Source organism: Manacus vitellinus, unplaced genomic scaffold, assembly GCF_001715985.3.
Source record: "Manacus vitellinus isolate BGI_N305 unplaced genomic scaffold, ASM171598v3 scaffold_23_pilon, whole genome shotgun sequence".
Lineage (NCBI taxonomy): Eukaryota > Metazoa > Chordata > Aves > Passeriformes > Pipridae > Manacus > Manacus vitellinus.
In genome coordinates, this window is record NW_021939718.1 from 11,802,765 (window position 1) to 11,820,189 (window position 17,425).

General features: G+C 38.5%; 1 protein-coding gene across 1 annotated transcript in view; it reads left to right on the forward strand.

Moving 5' to 3' along the window:
- SSBP2 (single stranded DNA binding protein 2) overlaps positions 1–17,425 on the forward strand; it is a 137,854-nt gene that overhangs the window by 25,998 nt on the left and 94,431 nt on the right. The window contains exons 3-5 of the mRNA XM_029959935.1: positions 7,869–7,941; positions 12,220–12,281; positions 13,903–13,987. Of these exons, the coding sequence (XP_029815795.1) occupies positions 7,869–7,941; positions 12,220–12,281; positions 13,903–13,987 (220 nt within the window). The remainder of the gene's footprint in view (positions 1–7,868; positions 7,942–12,219; positions 12,282–13,902; positions 13,988–17,425) is intronic.

Sequence of the window (17,425 nt, forward strand, 5' to 3'; positions counted from 1 at the left end):
AAGTTAACTCAAAAACTGGTTCCAGGACAGATTATAGTATTCCAGTAATGCATACTTTAAAACGTTGTAAAATAGAAAATTATCTCTTTTCCAGTGTAAACCAGTTGGAAGACAGCCTTTTCTGAATTGAAGATATACTGTACAGGAATGCATTCATAATTGCTAAGAGCAGAACAGCCAGTCTGAGTTATGCCCTGCACATGGTAGAACTGCAGTCTTTTGAATGCTCAGGTCCTTGAAATTTGATTTAGAAATAAGTGCTCAGCCAGAGATTGTGTGAGAAGTGGTTTTTCCTATTTCCCCTGTTTCAATTACAAGGAAATATGTGTTTGGTTCTTTTTCCAGACATCAGCTGTCAGTACAGAATCAAATTCTTGCCATCCCTTTTGTCCAGTACCTGTTTTCTGCCTTTCAAACGCTATCCAGTGCAAGCAGTTTGGAGAGTTGGCATTCAAATTTTCTAGAATGATAGTCAAACATTTGGCAGTATAGCTTCAGTACTGCAAGATTTTATTTTTGCTGGAGTTTTTTTATTATTATTATTTATGGGTTTTTAATGTGTAGGTCAGCTCTTCGTTAGACAGATTTTCAAACATCTTCATTTTGTTGCTGAAATTCTTTCTGCTTGGAAAGTATCCTCACTGTAAAAATATGGTGAGAGGATACAGAAACCACTATGGGGGTTTTTTTTATGACCTGCATTTCAAAAGGAAGATATTTCTTGTAACTTACAATTTAGAGTCCAAGCAAATTAGCTGTAAAGTTGTAAAATACATATATTTGGGTAGTAGACCATCCCCTGGGCAGTGAGAGAGGAGTGAAGCCTCAGCAAACTTGTAATGCAAGAACTGTAGCTGGAGGCTGGTGCTCCAGCTAATCTGGAGTGGAAATGTGGACTGAACTGGGCATGTGGGCTGGTCCGTCTTGGCTCTGGACCAGTTTGGGGGAGCAGCAAGAGGTTCCCTCCAGCACCTCTCTGTCAGCCAAGGGTGGGCATGAACAGCAGTTATCTGAGGAGGAACAGAGTGCATCAAGTTCTGTACCATCAGTTTAGGTGTGCTGAGGATTTCCATAGGTTTATTTACCTATTTATCTATGCTTATAAAGATCTCCTTTTTGGGGGGGTGGTTGGTTGGTGTTGATTTGGGTTTTTTTAAGAGAAATTCCTTGAGTTCTCTCACCGCAGTCCCAGTGCGGGGCCTCTTTTGGAAGGGAAACTTTATGGGTCAGGCAGATGCTTAGTTGTCATCTACTGGACCCAAATACTTAATTGGGGCTAATACTGTTGTGTGCCTTTACTTTCTTCATTGTTGTTGCAATTTTTTCTTGAATCACTGATGAATCTTTGATGCAAACCAGAGTAACCTCTCTATTGTTTTCTATCTGTCTTCCACTGATATTTGTCATGAGTTTTTTAATATAACATGAACCACCTCATGTTTGTCTTGCATTTCTTCTCTTCAGGTTATCTGTTTTTCTGAAAAAACTCTTTCTACCAATTCCCTGAATTTCTTTGACTTCTGAGGTCTGTTAGATTTACTCTGATCCTTTCAGGACTTACTCTCTCCAGAATAAAATATTATTGGTTCATAATAAGTCATAAAAATTACTTTCCACCATTACTTTCTAGGTAGATACTCAGGGGAATTCATCTTCTGTGTCATCATCTATGATTCCCATAAAATTCATGAGATGACTCGTTACTGCTTGTCTCTTCAGAATGTCATAGCAAGGTATAAGTAAGGAGTTTGTGCTTAAGAGAGAACACAGAACTGGAGCACACAGTGAATGGGGAGTGATGATGCAGTCTTTATTTGACTTATTATCTGCAACTGGGTTGTCACCTGCTCCAGGTGACCCTGCCTTGGCAGGGGGTTGGGCTGGATCACTTCCAGAGGTCCCAAACCATTTTGTGATTCTGTGAACAGGATATTCAGCCTGTACTTCCTACAAAAACAGAGGAGCTGTTTTTGCTATTGGCAAAAACATGGGTCCCTCTAGGAGCCAGATACTCAGAAACACTGATTTATTTGTACGAATGAAAATCAAATTACGTAGTGCTTGCTTTGTGAGGCTGATGGGCACTGCATGACCAGTCAGTGCTGGTCTGGGTCTAAGTCACCCTTGGGGATCTGAGTGTATTATGTTCACGCTTCTTCCTCTTTCTCAGCCTTTTCCAGGTGCTGCTGTAGACAGTTTTTTCTATTCCAAGCAGGCAGCTGCTTTAGGAACAGCTGTAATGTGTAAGATTTCATATACTACTTGCATTAACACCATGTAAAAACCCATTGCTATCCTGTTGAAAGCAGCAGGGAGGACCAGAGTTACCACCTTTGTTATCAGGAAGAGGTGGAATCTCATGTATTTTTATAAAAGTCTCTGCTTACACTTTAAAATACATTTTGTCAAGTAACTAATTTTTTAGCTGCTGTTTTGGAATATATGTGCCAAACATAGGTGCAAAAAGGACAAAGTTGTTTATTTGAAATCTTGGAGGTCATCAGGAAGATCCACCTTTTGATGAAGTATTTGGAAGTGGGTGGAAATTATCCCATTCCAGATGGAGTCTACAGAAGAGTGTTTTGATTTGGCAATACTTTGGATCCATACTAGTTTCTACAAACTGAGACCTGAGACAAAAATTAATATGAAATTCAGCCAGAGTCAGACGAAAGTGAAGTGCGGAATGCTGTGAAGTGTGACATCTTAGCACAAACCAAGATATCCTTAGCAGATGAAAATATGTAAAACCATGCAATTAAGTGCTTATGGGAGAGACTGTAGGCACCACCACTGCACACATCTGTGATCTTTTCCAAAAGATGAATGGATACCAGATACCTGCGCAATGTTTAGTTATTTACTGGTGCACAAGTTTAACATGTTGTTGGGAATAGTCAGAGCTTGAAGTCTGCAGGAGTTTAAGTAGCAAAAGTATGTGAAATTAGGACACAAATTTGTGAGCTGCAAGTGTAAGGGTGGACTGGAAAACCCTGCTGTTGTTTTTAATGCTTTTAGAGTAATAGATTGCAACTGTTTTAACACTTGAAGCAATAAATCGAATCAAGGGGAGGGCGACCAGACTTTAAGAGGCATTGTCTCAGGGCATCTTGTGAGGAATCAAGTGGAAGGGAGAGTGGAGGTGAGTCTACCTGCCCAGAGTTGTGGTAGGTGAAGGCTCTTCCTGTCTTTAAACCGAGATAAACAAGGAGAAAGGATCAGCTTACCTGAGAAGTACCATCAGCCTAATGCAAGGCACCAAGGCCACTGTTCATTGTAGTGTAAACCCCACCTATTTAGGGGCATGCAAGAATGTTTTCTGCTGTCTACAGTGAGAGGGAGAAAGAAATGGGTGTGAATCATATTGAATCCATTCACTTTTTTTCTGGCTTTGTTTGCAGGGCTGTGCAGGAGCTCTCAAAGCAGTCGGTGCACATTCCCAAACAAACATCGAGTAACTCCTCCGGGACTTACTGTTTCCTCAACCAGTGTTTGGGTTTCATTTCATACCCATGTGTTTCCAAGAAAACCAGTCATGTTGCTGAAAGGATACAGAGGACTAACATTAACATAGATCATGTTTGGAGCTGTAAAAAAAAAGCAACAGACTGGCATGATTAGAAGTTCTTAGAAAGGGCAGCCTGCTGGACTCAGGGTAAAAAACCAAAAATATCAATGGCGTGTAGGTGAAACGATATGCCTGGGAGAGCTGGTGTGCTGGGGGATGTGTGAGGTGAATCACTACAGTGTCGAGGCCATTAATGAAAAAAATATATTAAAAATATAGGGGAAATTATATTAGCATATTGATATGCTAAATAAGAGGAGAGAGAGAGAGTGCAGGGAAAATTACTGTCAGTATGATCAAGTAGGCCAGAAAGAGTGGTTTGGCATACATGTTTGTTAAAAAAAAGAACAAAAAAACAAACTTTTTTAAAATATTGTTTACCATTGTTAATTGAAATTTAGTAAAACCAGCTCATCATCAAGAGCTTCAGAGCAGGTTTTAAAATACTGGATTGATGGATTCAAGAAAATTTGTTCAAGAAACTCCCAATTTAAGATATGGATTCAGTGCTACATTCTCTTTTTTCAGAGAGTGAGGTTTTTATTTTGATTATGAAATGAATGAGATTCTAAGGAGCCTCTGGATTTGAAATGGAGTCTATAGCCCTTTTTGCAAATAACAAGATAGCTCCTTCTCTTCATAGGCCAGAGCAGTAATTTTGGAATACTTGAAGTCTTCTGAAACATGGAGAGGAATTTAAGATTTTCTATGGAGTTATTTTTCATTGTTGTTCACTCAAAATTATGTATGGATATCGATTTGCTAGTTTTTTTATTACTGTTAAAAAACCACATGCCATATGCAGAACTCTCCATACATGAATAGTTTTAAAAAAATTAAGTCTTACCAATCTTAAAATGTTAAATGTATCATGCTGATGCTCAGATCCAGAACATTCTCATTATAGGTACTTTATTTTTTTTACAGCCAGCATCAGATATTAACAGCAAAATGTCTGTTGATGACAGAGGAGGTGCTAGCATCTTAGGGACATTTCTGTGATGTGTAATCTTAGTCTTCTGGATTGGAATTGGGTGAGTTAACCATGTTTTCATCAATGGAAATACTGCTGCAAGGCTTCAGTTGTAAACTCTCGCTAAGCTAATTGCATCTTCCCACCTTAACATGTAAGAATGTCATTCCCACAGCACAGCAAAAGGGATTACTGTTTATTTCCTGGTAATATTCTGATAACTGGTTGACTTGAACCACTTAGATGGTTCATTTCTTTGGAATTCAGTAGGTACTTGTAGGATGTAAGAATGCCTTGTCCAGTTAGAGCAGAAACTTCAGGCAAAGTACACTAGGTTAGCAAAATGAGCTAGACAGTAACCTTTTTTGTTTGTTAATGAAGTGAATGTTTCATCAGGCTACAGATGAATGTGTGCTCTAATTGTCTTGGCTGGGAGTGAGGAATTCTGGCCTATGTCATGTCTTTAAAAAAGTTACTTCAGCATTGTCATAAATTGATTGGAAATATTTTTTCCTCACATTACTCATGGGATGTCAACAAGTATGCAAATGTGAAAATTTAACATATGTCTGCTCGCTGCTTTTGCATGGTTTCTCACACCAGTTTAATGAGTAAAAACTGTCTTCTAAAATGTCACTTCAAACCCAAGTCCTTTATTGTCAAAGACCACCACTGTTACATTCCACCCAGATGTTAAATAGTTTATTCATTTGTTCATTTTACACATTTGAAATGTAGCCTTGTTTTTATCTTATTCTGGTCTGTCCTGTAGTTAAAGTTTGTGTATCTGGTATTTCCTCCTTGGGTTGTCTCTGATGCCTTTCCTCAGAGCATCAGTTTGCATTGATCCTTTTTGCTGCAACACTGTTAAACATTAGTATCTTTCTTTTGATCTCTGTGGTAAATGCATTTATTTCGGAATGAAGTATAACATTGTTGACTTCTGTGAAGACTTCCTGGCAGCATAATAACAGGGGAGGGACCAAAGATACAGATCTAATAAGACTCAAACAGGTTATTTTGTGTTGTGCCTCCAGTCTCACAGCTGTTCGTGGAAGGTGGTCCCGGCTTTCCTTTTTTCCTCCTGGCACAGGAGGCAGCCAGTCCCCTTGCTAGCGTGGGATTTACCACAGGTGGATCAACTTGGAAGCCTAAAACCCAGCATATTTATTGTTTTACTGAAATCTGTCATGTTTACCTCCCCCCCCCCCTTATTAAATACTGTTTCATTTCACTGCCAGTGTGTTTACCCCAAAAGGTAATAGGGCATATCAAAGAGTTGGAGATGTTACAGTTATCATAACGCTTACTTAGCACATTCCATATGTTTAAGTCAAAGTTTTAGGCCTGTCTTTTTTACAGTGTTAAAATATCTTGGATTTTTGGACCAGAGATGATGGGAACAGGGTAGGGGTGTTGGGCTGGGCTGGAGCTTTTCTGTGTTTCGCAGGTAACCTCCAGAGGCCTTGAGGTGAAAGTCACAAATCCCTCTGGGTATTACAGTCCTGTGCTGTCAGTTTGGGCATCGTGGTGCCGTATTTGCTAAAGCTTTCAATACATGGCAGACCTGTGGAGGTGGTGAAAACCCCTGCAATAAACTCCAGGGTTTTGTGCTGTTTTGCTTTCATTTGCGAGGCAGAAAGGATATGATCACACAAATCCTTTTATCTGGACTTCAGGCTTCATGCTTTGATAAGAAGAAAAAAGGGAGTTTTGTAAGACAAAGAGGTGCTTTAAAGCATTACTGGATATTCAGGATGTCTTGACTGTAGCAGAAAAGCGCTTCCACTCTGCCCGTTATGTCTGTCTTAGATTTCATCTACAAATATTTATTGCTTAAGATTTGGATGACAATCAAACTGTGAAGAATTGAGTCAATATCTAAGAGATCCTCTCTCCCCACGGTACTCAGAGTGCAAACTACAAGTCATGTTTGAATATATATATATTTAAGGAAAAAAGTACATTTTTGCTTTTGAAGTTGGACAGAGAGTGAAGTAATGTGTATGTATGTATTGCATGTACAAAGTATAAACAACAAACAAAAATAATTTTTATGGAATGCCTCTCCGAGATTTTAAAATTTCACACTTAGTAGGTCACTGCAATAAGTACTACTCTATCAGTGCCATGATGACAGTGGTCATTGCATGGGGTTTTGAACTGTAACAGGAAGACACATACTCTCCCTCTCTACTGTGCATAGTTAACTGCAAGTTTTCGAATATGATAACTAAGAATGTTTCAAATGAAAATAGCCATGTATCAGTAAGTGCATGCAAGTACATTTTACTTCTTAAAAGCAGTTTAGCTACTAAAGGGCACTCCCTCTCCCTCTTCTTCCTCTTCCTCCTCTTCCTCCTCATCTTCCTACCTTTCCCTTTTTCCCTTTTCCCTTTTCCTCCTGAAATGTTTTATAGATCGTTTCCAATCATTATTATTAAATCATTCTTTTACGCAACGGTTCATTTTGAAAGACTTAAGCGCACAGACAGATGGGAGCCCCTCTAGAGAATCAGAGGAATAGAAAGCATTGCTTCTTTGGTTTTCTAATTTAAATCTTGCCTGCATGGCCTGTATCAGTTGGATCTGGTTGCTGTTCCTGCTCCACCGTTCCTGGGCTGCTGCACAGACCTTCCCAGCCCAGGTTGTGCCGGTTGGTCGTTCAGGGAATGAGTCCTCTTACAGCAGTGAGATCCTTATTCCAGCTCTTTGTCTTTCCTTGGAGTTGTGTCTGGAAACGGCTCTCTGGGAAGCTCCTTTGGGAGCTGTAATAGTTGTTTGTAGTCTGAATGAATCTGAAAGCCTGTTTGCACTTCACTCGACAGGTGTGGTGGTACTGCATTGATGCTGGGATTGCTTTTCCTGATGTAGCCTGGGGTTTGTGTGTTCTTTGGATAAACACAGGCTATTTTTCAAGTGTGCTAACAGCTTGACACATTCCATGTGTGAAAAAATTTGCTCTGGAAAAATAATCAGTGTTGCTGCACGAATATCTTGTATTTACAGTAAGCATACTCGTAGAGAGCAGCAGTAGGTCAGCTGATAGTTCACTGGGCACTTGTCCAAATATCATTAAAAATGTTGACATTAAGTAATTTGGGGGTCTAATAATACTTAATTAACTACTATTTAAACACCTCTGGTCAGATTGACCTACATGTCTAGTTTAAAACTTCTGGTACAGGTGATAGATTTGACACGTTCAGTGGGCTGTGCAAGGTAGTGGGATGCACCTTGTGCAACTTGTGATAATCTTTTGTCTTTAAAGAAGAGGAACAAACAAATGCACAGCACTAAATATTGTCCTTTCTGTTTGTTTTTCAGATTAGCACTGTACGTATATGAATATCTGCTCCATGTAGGAGCACAGAAATCCGCCCAGACGTTTTTGTCAGAGGTACGTTTCCTTGCACGACTTCCCAGTGAGATAAACTTGATTGAGTCTAGGACAACAGCAGTGAGAATACCAGTTTGCCTCGACCAGCACAGGTTTCTCATTCTGTGGAAGCCAGTTTGCCGTGTTATTTTACATGACTTTGTGTAAATGCTTTTGCTGTGGTTTGTTATCCCATTCCATGCTGGGGAAAGATTAATCTATTTTCTCTAATAAATGTGCACTTTAGAGTCAATGGTACTCTCTTTTTATGACCTTTCAAATTACTATTGATATATCGAATTTTGAATGATGGGCCCTTCCAAAATACACCACCAATGTATTTTGAATTCTGCTGTCACACACTATCAGTTCTCCTCTTGAGCATCTCTCTGTGCCCTTACCATGCTTTTAACCACTTCAGTTCTTTTCATCTGTTGAATCACTGTTGCCTATAACCATTTAGATCCTGTTTTTTTAAACATTTTCAACTGCTAATGGAATTTTTACTTTTACACAATAGTTATTTTTTTCTCATAGTCTTTCAAAGGCTTTGTATGAATCTTTTGAAGGTTGAAGTAAATTATGTCTCCTTACCATTTTACATTTGACCTAGGATATAAATGTGTGCCAAATATATTGAGGTCTTTTGGATTTATTGTTGTTTTTAATCTTTCTTTGACAGGAATATTTAAGATAATAATAATAACAACAGTTGAATAGTGAGCAGAAGTCATGAAAAAATAGGCAAGATGATGTACTAGGAAAATTTGCTGATTCAGCTGATCCTCCTCGAAAAACTAATAAAATTACTATGCTGGTGCTGACATTTTGGAAGTTGAAGAGGGGAGGATGAGAATCCAGAGCATTGTTTGTGATGCTTATACAAAATTCATGTAGCAGAGAGAAGGAAAAGGGGTAGAATTGTGGTAGTATCAGTTTGAGTTTATCATGGCTAGGCTTCGCGAACGAAGATTTGGGAAGGCTCTATCCACATTTGTTACATGCACGGTGGTGGCTTATGAGGCCAATACGAGACAGACATATCCGATTGCAAAAGGCACAGCAGAAAGACTCCTTAGGTGGAATATTCTGCAAGACATGACTCTTTCTGCTTTGTCTTTTCTCCTCAAGGGTGATCCTGTGTGCTTTCTCAAAGGCATCAGCAGCGTTATAGATGGTGTGTCTCCAGACCTCCCGATTGGAGGCCAGAGTAGACCAGTTATGTTGGTCAATATGGCCAAGGCTGAGATGTTGTTTCAGGGAGTCCTTGTATCTTCTCTTTGGGGCTCCTCTCTTGCGGCATCCAGTGGCAAGTTCACCATAAAGCAAGTTTGAGTTTATAATAAAGTATATTTTTGACAATTTTTTTTCTCTTCGGTAAAGCAGTGGAAAAATAAGAGAGAAAATAATGTATCATTTTGGCTTTCCCAAAACAGCTGCCATTTGTAAATACTGCACTGCATAAGATAAATTTTGCTCATTTTGTTTTTATGATGTATTTGCAAAATGAGCACTTGGCAGAAGTGTAACTGGTATGACATTTGGATTTCTAGAAAACATTAAATACAGGGTCTTGAAACATAGCTTTTAAAACTAATTCAGTCTTGGCTTACAAAGAAACTCTCAGGTCTGAACAACATAATATGAGGATATAACAAATCTTTCAAATTAAAACTGGTACTATCGAAGAGTTAGCAAACGTGGGTCAGGGAAATTAATGGTGTATAGAGTTGGTGTGAGCTGTGAGTTTATTTACCTGACTAATTAGCAGTGCAGAAGGGTAAATATGGTGCTGACAATACTTATGAGTGGTTGTGTGGCTGTTGGGACTCAGTACCCTCTCTGCTCTGTCATTTTGGGTGGATTTCATTAAAGATCAAATGGTTCAGAGTAGCTCCAAAACTGAATGTATACAGCAGTCAGTAGTATGTATATATGTATAAATGGCAAAGGTTGGGAGCCCTTCCTTAAAGATCTACAAGGCAGTGTGGCTCAGAGTCATGAAACCAAATTAAAAGAAAATTTAAGTTGGATATCATGGAATCCACTCTGATACTGGATAACTTAGAGATAGTTGTCCTGAGTATCCCTATATTTTTGTAATGCTTTGTGTATACTTTGAATTGAATTATGTACATTTCCTTTGAAGATCTGATCCGTCTCCCATGTATTTTCTATCCTGGAAGTTAGATTCTAGCCTTGGAGGAATAATTCCATTAGCCTGGACCAGGTGGGTGGGCATTTCCCAGTTAATCATTCCTTGGCTATGAGTTTAACCGATACAGATGACAGTGAGGGATTTTTTTTGTAAGATTAATAATTCTTTGTAAGTCTCTGTGATCAGACTGACATCTGCCATGTGAGGCAAGTGTGTAAATATTTTGAAAAAACAAAACAAAAATCCTTGAAAAGAGCCCCAAACTTCCACATTCCCTTCAGGCTTCTTCTCCAGTTGAATTTCTGAAGGTGAAATATGGCCTAGGACATAAGAGGAATTGGGTAATTTCCTCACTAAGCCCTGCTTTGAAGAGCACAAATACGGCTTAGACATAGGGAGGGTGTCCTGCAGACAAAATTTTTACTCTTCACTGATTGATTTTTCAACTTCAGAACCCCCTTTTCCCTTTGATTGTGCAGTGCATCTCTTCATGATGTTATTTTGGAACTTCTCAGAGATACTGTGCATTCCAGATTATTAATATAAGTCTTTCCAAACGATTCCCAGTGCACATGAGGAGCAGTCATGCCTTAGAGAAGTGTTTTTGAAGAATGTGTAATACCTTTGTAGTGGCTTTGGCCTTTATCTTAAATTTTTATTATTTTTTTCAGCCAGTAGTTAAGCAGGAGCTTTTTGAATTATGTTTTTTATATATTAGCTGCTGACATGTGTGAGGAGTATTGGTTCATTCTGCCACCTTACCAAAACAAGTGGTAGTGCCTCAAGGTTATCTTTTAAAAACAATTTAAAACAGCAAAATTGTTTTTGAATAGTTTTATTCATGTAATATATCAAAATTACATTGGGTTTCTTCATGTAAGTGTGAGATTTTCTATATGGATTTTCATATGAGTGCCAACAATATTTTTAGGTGTATGAACAACATGTTGTTCTACAATCTATTGACAGAATTTGTATATGTTTAAATTTCTGAAGAAATCAAATCAAAGTTGAGAATCAAAGTTTTAATCTCCTTTGGAAAGTTATAATATTAAGCTTTTATGTACTTTCACATATATGTATCTTTAAATATCTATCATATTAAGGCTGTTTAAGCATTTAATTAAAATAACCCTCCTTTTGTCTGCCATTACTTCTGTCCCTAGAGAAGAATATGGTTTGTTTTTTTAACTTTTTTTTTTTTTTTTAACAAAATTGGACAGGAAATAATGCTGTGTGTTCTTGTAACTGGAGGAATTTGGAGTGCACACAGTGCCCCAGTTTCCACCCAGTTCTGACAGACATTCTTCTGGACAGTGCTACGTGGGCTGTGTTACAGCACAAACTACTTAATTTTGGATTTGAGGACAAGTTAATGACTGGCATTAATAAGATTGTTATATTATTATAGTTTAGATATAGTATTTGGGAAGTATTGCAGAACACAGTCACTGTGATTTATGTTGTCTGATGGGTTCACTGATCAACAGCAGAAGTGTGAAGTCAAGAGTTCTTAAACTGCATTTCCTTTGAAGACAGTGCTAAACAAACCAGGTTTCCTGGGTGGGAATGAAGTCACAACCAGTATAGGCATTCAGGAGAGCTTGCCAGCACAGAAAACCAAGCCAAAAGAGCTTTACATTTTCTCTTGAATGGTGGGAGCCTGGGTTATAACTGTGATGCTGCTTGTAATTTCCACATTGCCTCTGACTAAAGCACTCCTTGAGGATTATAAAACACTGGCTGGCTGTGGCTGTGGGGGGAACACTGCCACCTGCTGAATCCATAACACGGGTTCTGTGCAAATTGCAAAATATTCGAGATTTTAAGGGTACGTTACAATCAGGTTTTTTTTTGGTCATGCGTTTCTTACCTTAAAATAACACACATTGTATTCAGAAACCCCTTCCCCCCCCAAAAAAAAATCTAAAATATGCTTCCCTAGCATGAAAAAAGCTCAATTTCAAGTATCAGCTATATCTATAGGTGTTATAAAGTAATATGACCATCCAGATTGATGATCATAAAGCCTTTCATAACTGTGAAATCTTGTTTATCCTTTTGATACTTGAATTATGTAGTGCCTTTTAGTCACAGTGATCACAAAAATGTACACCTCTGTTTTTATTGTTTTATTTTAGATAAGATGGGAAAAAAACATCACACTGGGGGAACCCCCAGGATTCTTGCATTCTTGGTGGTGGTAAGTACCAATTTTCTTCTCCTCTGATGTTTTAGGATATGTTGAATGCTGGTTCCAGCAACTGGAGGCAAGAAATTCAGGTGAACATAGTAAAAGGAATGGGAGGATGAGAATTAAGAACCATTTTCTTGTTAAGGAATGAAATAACAGAGAATTAGATATAGAGAAAGATACTGATATTAGATACAGAAAAAAAGAAATACTGCCTGTGTACTGTTAAAAAAGCATTTTCTGGAGAGAGTGACCTGCATTTCTTTCTTCACCTTCCAGAAAATTTTGCAATTCAAAATTAGTCTGCTTATCCTAAATAATTGCATTTGGGAAAAAAAAACCAATATACAGAGCCTCTGTGTGGGTGTGAACTTTCTCAGCCTACAGTCCACAGTTGTGTGTGTAGAATTCTCACAGTCACTGCTGTATAGCCATGGCATTTATTCATTGTCACATTTGAATATATCCAATATGCTTGTGTTTGAAAGAATACAAAATTGCAGAGAACATGTCCAGCTGTCAGCAGTACAGGAATTTACAAGTTTTAAAATGGTCCCATTTGAACCCAACTGATCTGTACAGTTGCATGGAAGGTGGCATAATTTTCACTGACCATTCTTTCATAGCTTCAACTGTGTGATGGCAGCCTAGCAAGAAGAATGTGTCCTTTTTATCTCTCATTTCTGTGTTATCTCTAATTTTGATGGTCTGCAGTTTAGTACTCAAATTGTCCACAAGGCCTTGGACTAAGTTATAAAGGATTATAACTTTATAGGATTACAAAGCGGGTGCTGGACTAAGGTATAAAGCGTTAAGTCTAATGACAAATTTTATTATTTTAATCATTCTAACACGCATACAGTTTCATTCCAGAAACTTTGTGTTATATCTGATTTGTGTATAACTCTGAAGAGGTTTGGGGGGAAGACCAATGGGAGTAGGTACCTTAGTTTCCTTTCTTTACGACCCAAGAACATGCCCATCTATTTTCTACACCACAAAATGGTCCATACACCAGATTCTGTGGGAACTTTTGTTTAGGGACAGTATTGGACATTTGCCCAGAGAAGCTGTGGCTGCCTCATCCTTGGAAGTGTCCAAGGCCAGGTTGGATTGGGCTTGGAGCAACCTGGGATAGTGGAAGGTGTCCCTCATGGCATGGGGTGGGACTGGATGGACTTTAAAGTCCCTTCCAACCCAAACCATTCTGGGATTCTGTGAACCTTGACATTGGAAGGACTCCCGTCTCTCTCTCCAGTTTCTTTCCTTTCCATGTTATTACAAATCCATCTTTGTGGAGGTTAATTGGAGCAGTTGCCAGAGGGATGAGGTTAAATACAAACTAATACACATTATACTCTTAAGCCATATGTATTGGCCTACATTTTTGGTCTGTACTACAGTGGTATTAAAGAAGAGCACTGCTTGCCTCAGAGATCAGACAGCAGGACTTGATTCCTCACAGGTGTTTTACAAAGCTAAATTCTTCCTCAGAGGTGTTTTCATCCCTTGGAGGGAAAGTAATGTGTCTGTTTCTACACAGGGACATGCACGTGGGGGAGGTGTGTACACCATAGAATCTACATGAGCATTACAGTGACGTTGTCACCCTCTCTGTAACTTCTTGCAGTGTATTTTGGGATCTCTACTGTGCAGCTCCAGAAAGACGAGAAACATGTGAACACTCAAGTGAAGCAAAAGCCTTCCATGACTATGTAAGTTTTGTGTCTTTACCACATTTTTTTAGTTGCATGTGATAAAATGTGATGGAGCACAACACGAGTAACTCCTGGAAGCCATCTCAGAGATCAAGATGCTGTCCCAGGTGTTAATGCAGAATAAAGAATATCCTTCTGTACATGGACACATCAGGCTGGTCACAAAGGCAAATGGAAGCATGGATGTGACCTGTCCAAATACCCAATTAGCTCCGCCAGTGCTAAAGAAAAGGCTGTTCAGCAGTTAGAATTGATCCCCTGGCTTCTGCCAGGACCCCACAGCCTGAGAGTGTGGTTGTTCAGATATTTTTGTATCCTGGAGTAAGTCTTTCTCATCCTAATAAACAATTTAGCATCACGGAATTTGTTAAATGCAAAATCATCTGGTCCAAGAGAACGGGAGTATTAAAGGGCAGAAGTTTTATGCCGGTTTTGCTGCCTTTGAGACTTAGTTCAAAACACAGCAGGAATTTCAGTGGTGTTTTGAGGGAGAATAATTCCCACAGTGCAACTGTGAAACCTCTCTCCTTGAGTCTTTACCAGATCTGTCTTAGAAGTACTGTCTAGTTACTGCTGAAATACATTTCTGCAGATAAAATTGAAAACCAACTGCCACAACCCAATGTCTTACAAACACAGATTTGCAACAACAGGAATGAATCAGCTAAGTGACCATTTTCTGTTGTAATGGCTTGGTATCTTACAGTATGTGAGCTAATGGTGATCTTGCCTTCTCTGTAGTAAACAACAGCTTATATTGTAAATGCATGACAGGTAGATCTGTTCAGCATATTTTACCAATGCCTCTTCAACACCCTGTACTTGGTTAAATTTTGAGGGTAACTGGTAAAGGAGCTTGAACAATGTTGCACAGTCAGATCTGGGCTACATTGATCACTAGACATAATTAATGGGGAAAAAAAGGTATCAGAGAGAGGAACAAAGTTTCAAGAAAGTTTTGCGCCCACAGAGATGTTAAGGTCAGCCAGTTTAGTGAAACACATTCCTCAAATTGGAAATGAAGTAACTCTTGCAAGTACAATTGCTGTAATAATTTTTACTTGATCTGTTTCAAATATAAAGTTATTGGAAAAGTAAAATATTTAGCAGTATATTTTCAATCCTTGTTTCATTCCCTACAAGGAGCAATAATTTTACAGGAATACTTTAAAACTCTGGGAAAATGACAGTAGAGATTTAAATTTGGGAAGATCAGAATCCACAGCGCAACAGTTCACTTGAATGGGGGACATTGTGCTCTCAAAAGATACTTTTTTAAACAAAAGCCAAAAATCCAAAACCTGTAAATGTTATGAAACAATTGTGAAACGGAATGATCAACAAGAAAAAATTTTCATTGAGAAAGTACTTGGAAGTCTAAAGAGGAGGGGAGTACACAAATCTTTAAACTCACAAGACTTTCACTGATCAGTAAGTTCACTATTGAATCTAAATTTTGAGGTATACTAAGCTTTTGAGTAAGTGAATCAAAATAGTGTAAAATTTAAAAAAGTTGTCTTATTGCCACCCTTTATGGTTTCTAACTTATACAGATCTTGGACTATTACATGGCTTTACTGCTCAGTTCTGTTGCATTATGATGTGTATTATCATGGTTCAAGAGGAGTGAGAAAATACGAGTTCTGTGTGTGATACAATTTCGAGATTGTCTGAATGTTTATGTTACTGTATAAATTCATGCTTGGTGAAGAAAAGATAAAATCATGGCATGATTCTATATGCACATCCGGACAGGATGTGTGCTTATTTTAGATACAATTCAGTTTATTTCGGAAGTTGACTCACCAATTATTTCTAAAACCCGTTCTCTCAATCTTTTGGGTGGTAGGAAAAGCTTTGCATTATTTTTGTCACAATTGAGATAAACTCATTTAACACCTTGCAAGACTCTTGGTGTTCCTAAGCATCACCTGTTTTTTGCTTAGCAGGACAGTCTGCATCATGATATTTGTGTCCAGTATTTTATGAGTGTGTTGTATACTCATGTTAAAGAACATAAAAAATCATTATAAAATATGACCAAACAAATTTCACAGCAGAGGAAGATGAACATTTATTAAGTGCAATCCTGACCCATGTAGTGTTTTGCCACTGACTTCAGAGGGGTCAAAACTCCACCATCAGTTAAGATCCATCAGGAAGCTGCTTGTCGGATTCAGACTTCTCCACGAGGCCAAGGGTCTGGTAAATCAAAACCCTGCTAGTCACGTTGCAGGTCAAGTAGAGCATTTGTAGTGGTGCTGTCATATCTGAAGGCTGTAATTGTAAGTACAAAACAGCACAAAACGCTCGTTTATTAATTCATATGAGCAATTCAGAATTTTTTATTAGGCATGCGTTCCACTTGAGCTAAGAAAAATCGTTCCTGCTGAAGGAGTGTGTGGTCTGGGTACACCAGACATGTCATCTCTAGCACTGAGTGGGCTGTGTTAGCTGAGGGAATGATCTTGTCTGTCTTTGCTTTTGTGGAGAGAGAAAGGTTTGAGGATGTTTGATGGAGGAGGAAATCACTTGTGGATGACTTAATGGTTTGTGAAATACTGCTGCCTCCGAGTCAGTCAGGAACACACAGGTTGACTCATAGAATGAATATACACAAAAATGTAGTTTCTTTAAGTTTACTTTAAAGTTCTGCAGTATCTCAACTGCAATTGTAAAAATAATGCCTTTTGAGTTCTCCCTCTCCTTCTCAGACAGCACTTTGTTGCTTGCAGTGCTACAATGCTCATCTTACTGCAAATGCAATAAATAGAAAAGCAAAGGCCTATTCTGGCTTTATAAAGATTTTCTATGCTCATCCCGAGTTTAAGTATTTTCAGCTTCTCTGTATTTGAAGTGGATTATACGTTTATTTTCTATTGAGATTTGCTGTTGGGTATATTTTGTTCTGAGTGAACAAGTTTCTGAACCCATTACGTACATTTATGAAATCTCTTTTAGACTTGAAAAGAGGGATGCTTGGATAGGTTCTGCCTGGAAGTTTTAACATATATGGCATAGAATTGGAAATGGTTTACGTTTCAGGTAACTCAGGAATGGAAGCTGGTGCTTGCACACCCAGCTTCTAAATATTGCATGTGTTTCAGTAGGAGTAGCTTTATTTGGAGCAGAAAAATCCCCGTGATTATTTTCCAGGTACCTGTTACTTTTCCTGGAGGAAAACTTCTCTGTGCTTCGAAGTCTTGTGAAAAATTACATACATTGATGCTCTGAGGCAGAATTTAGTCTTTGTGGAAGAGTTGGTTTGTCTTTCTTCACAGTATCCCAAGGAGATCTCATCATCTTTCTAGTTCAGAGCTTGTTTTTCCAAGTTTTGAGATCTTATAATGAGAGAAGAGAGTTCCAATGTGCATCTTCTTCCACTTCTTCCCAAGCTGAAGACTGAGGGAAAAGGGGAAATAAAACATAAACTGG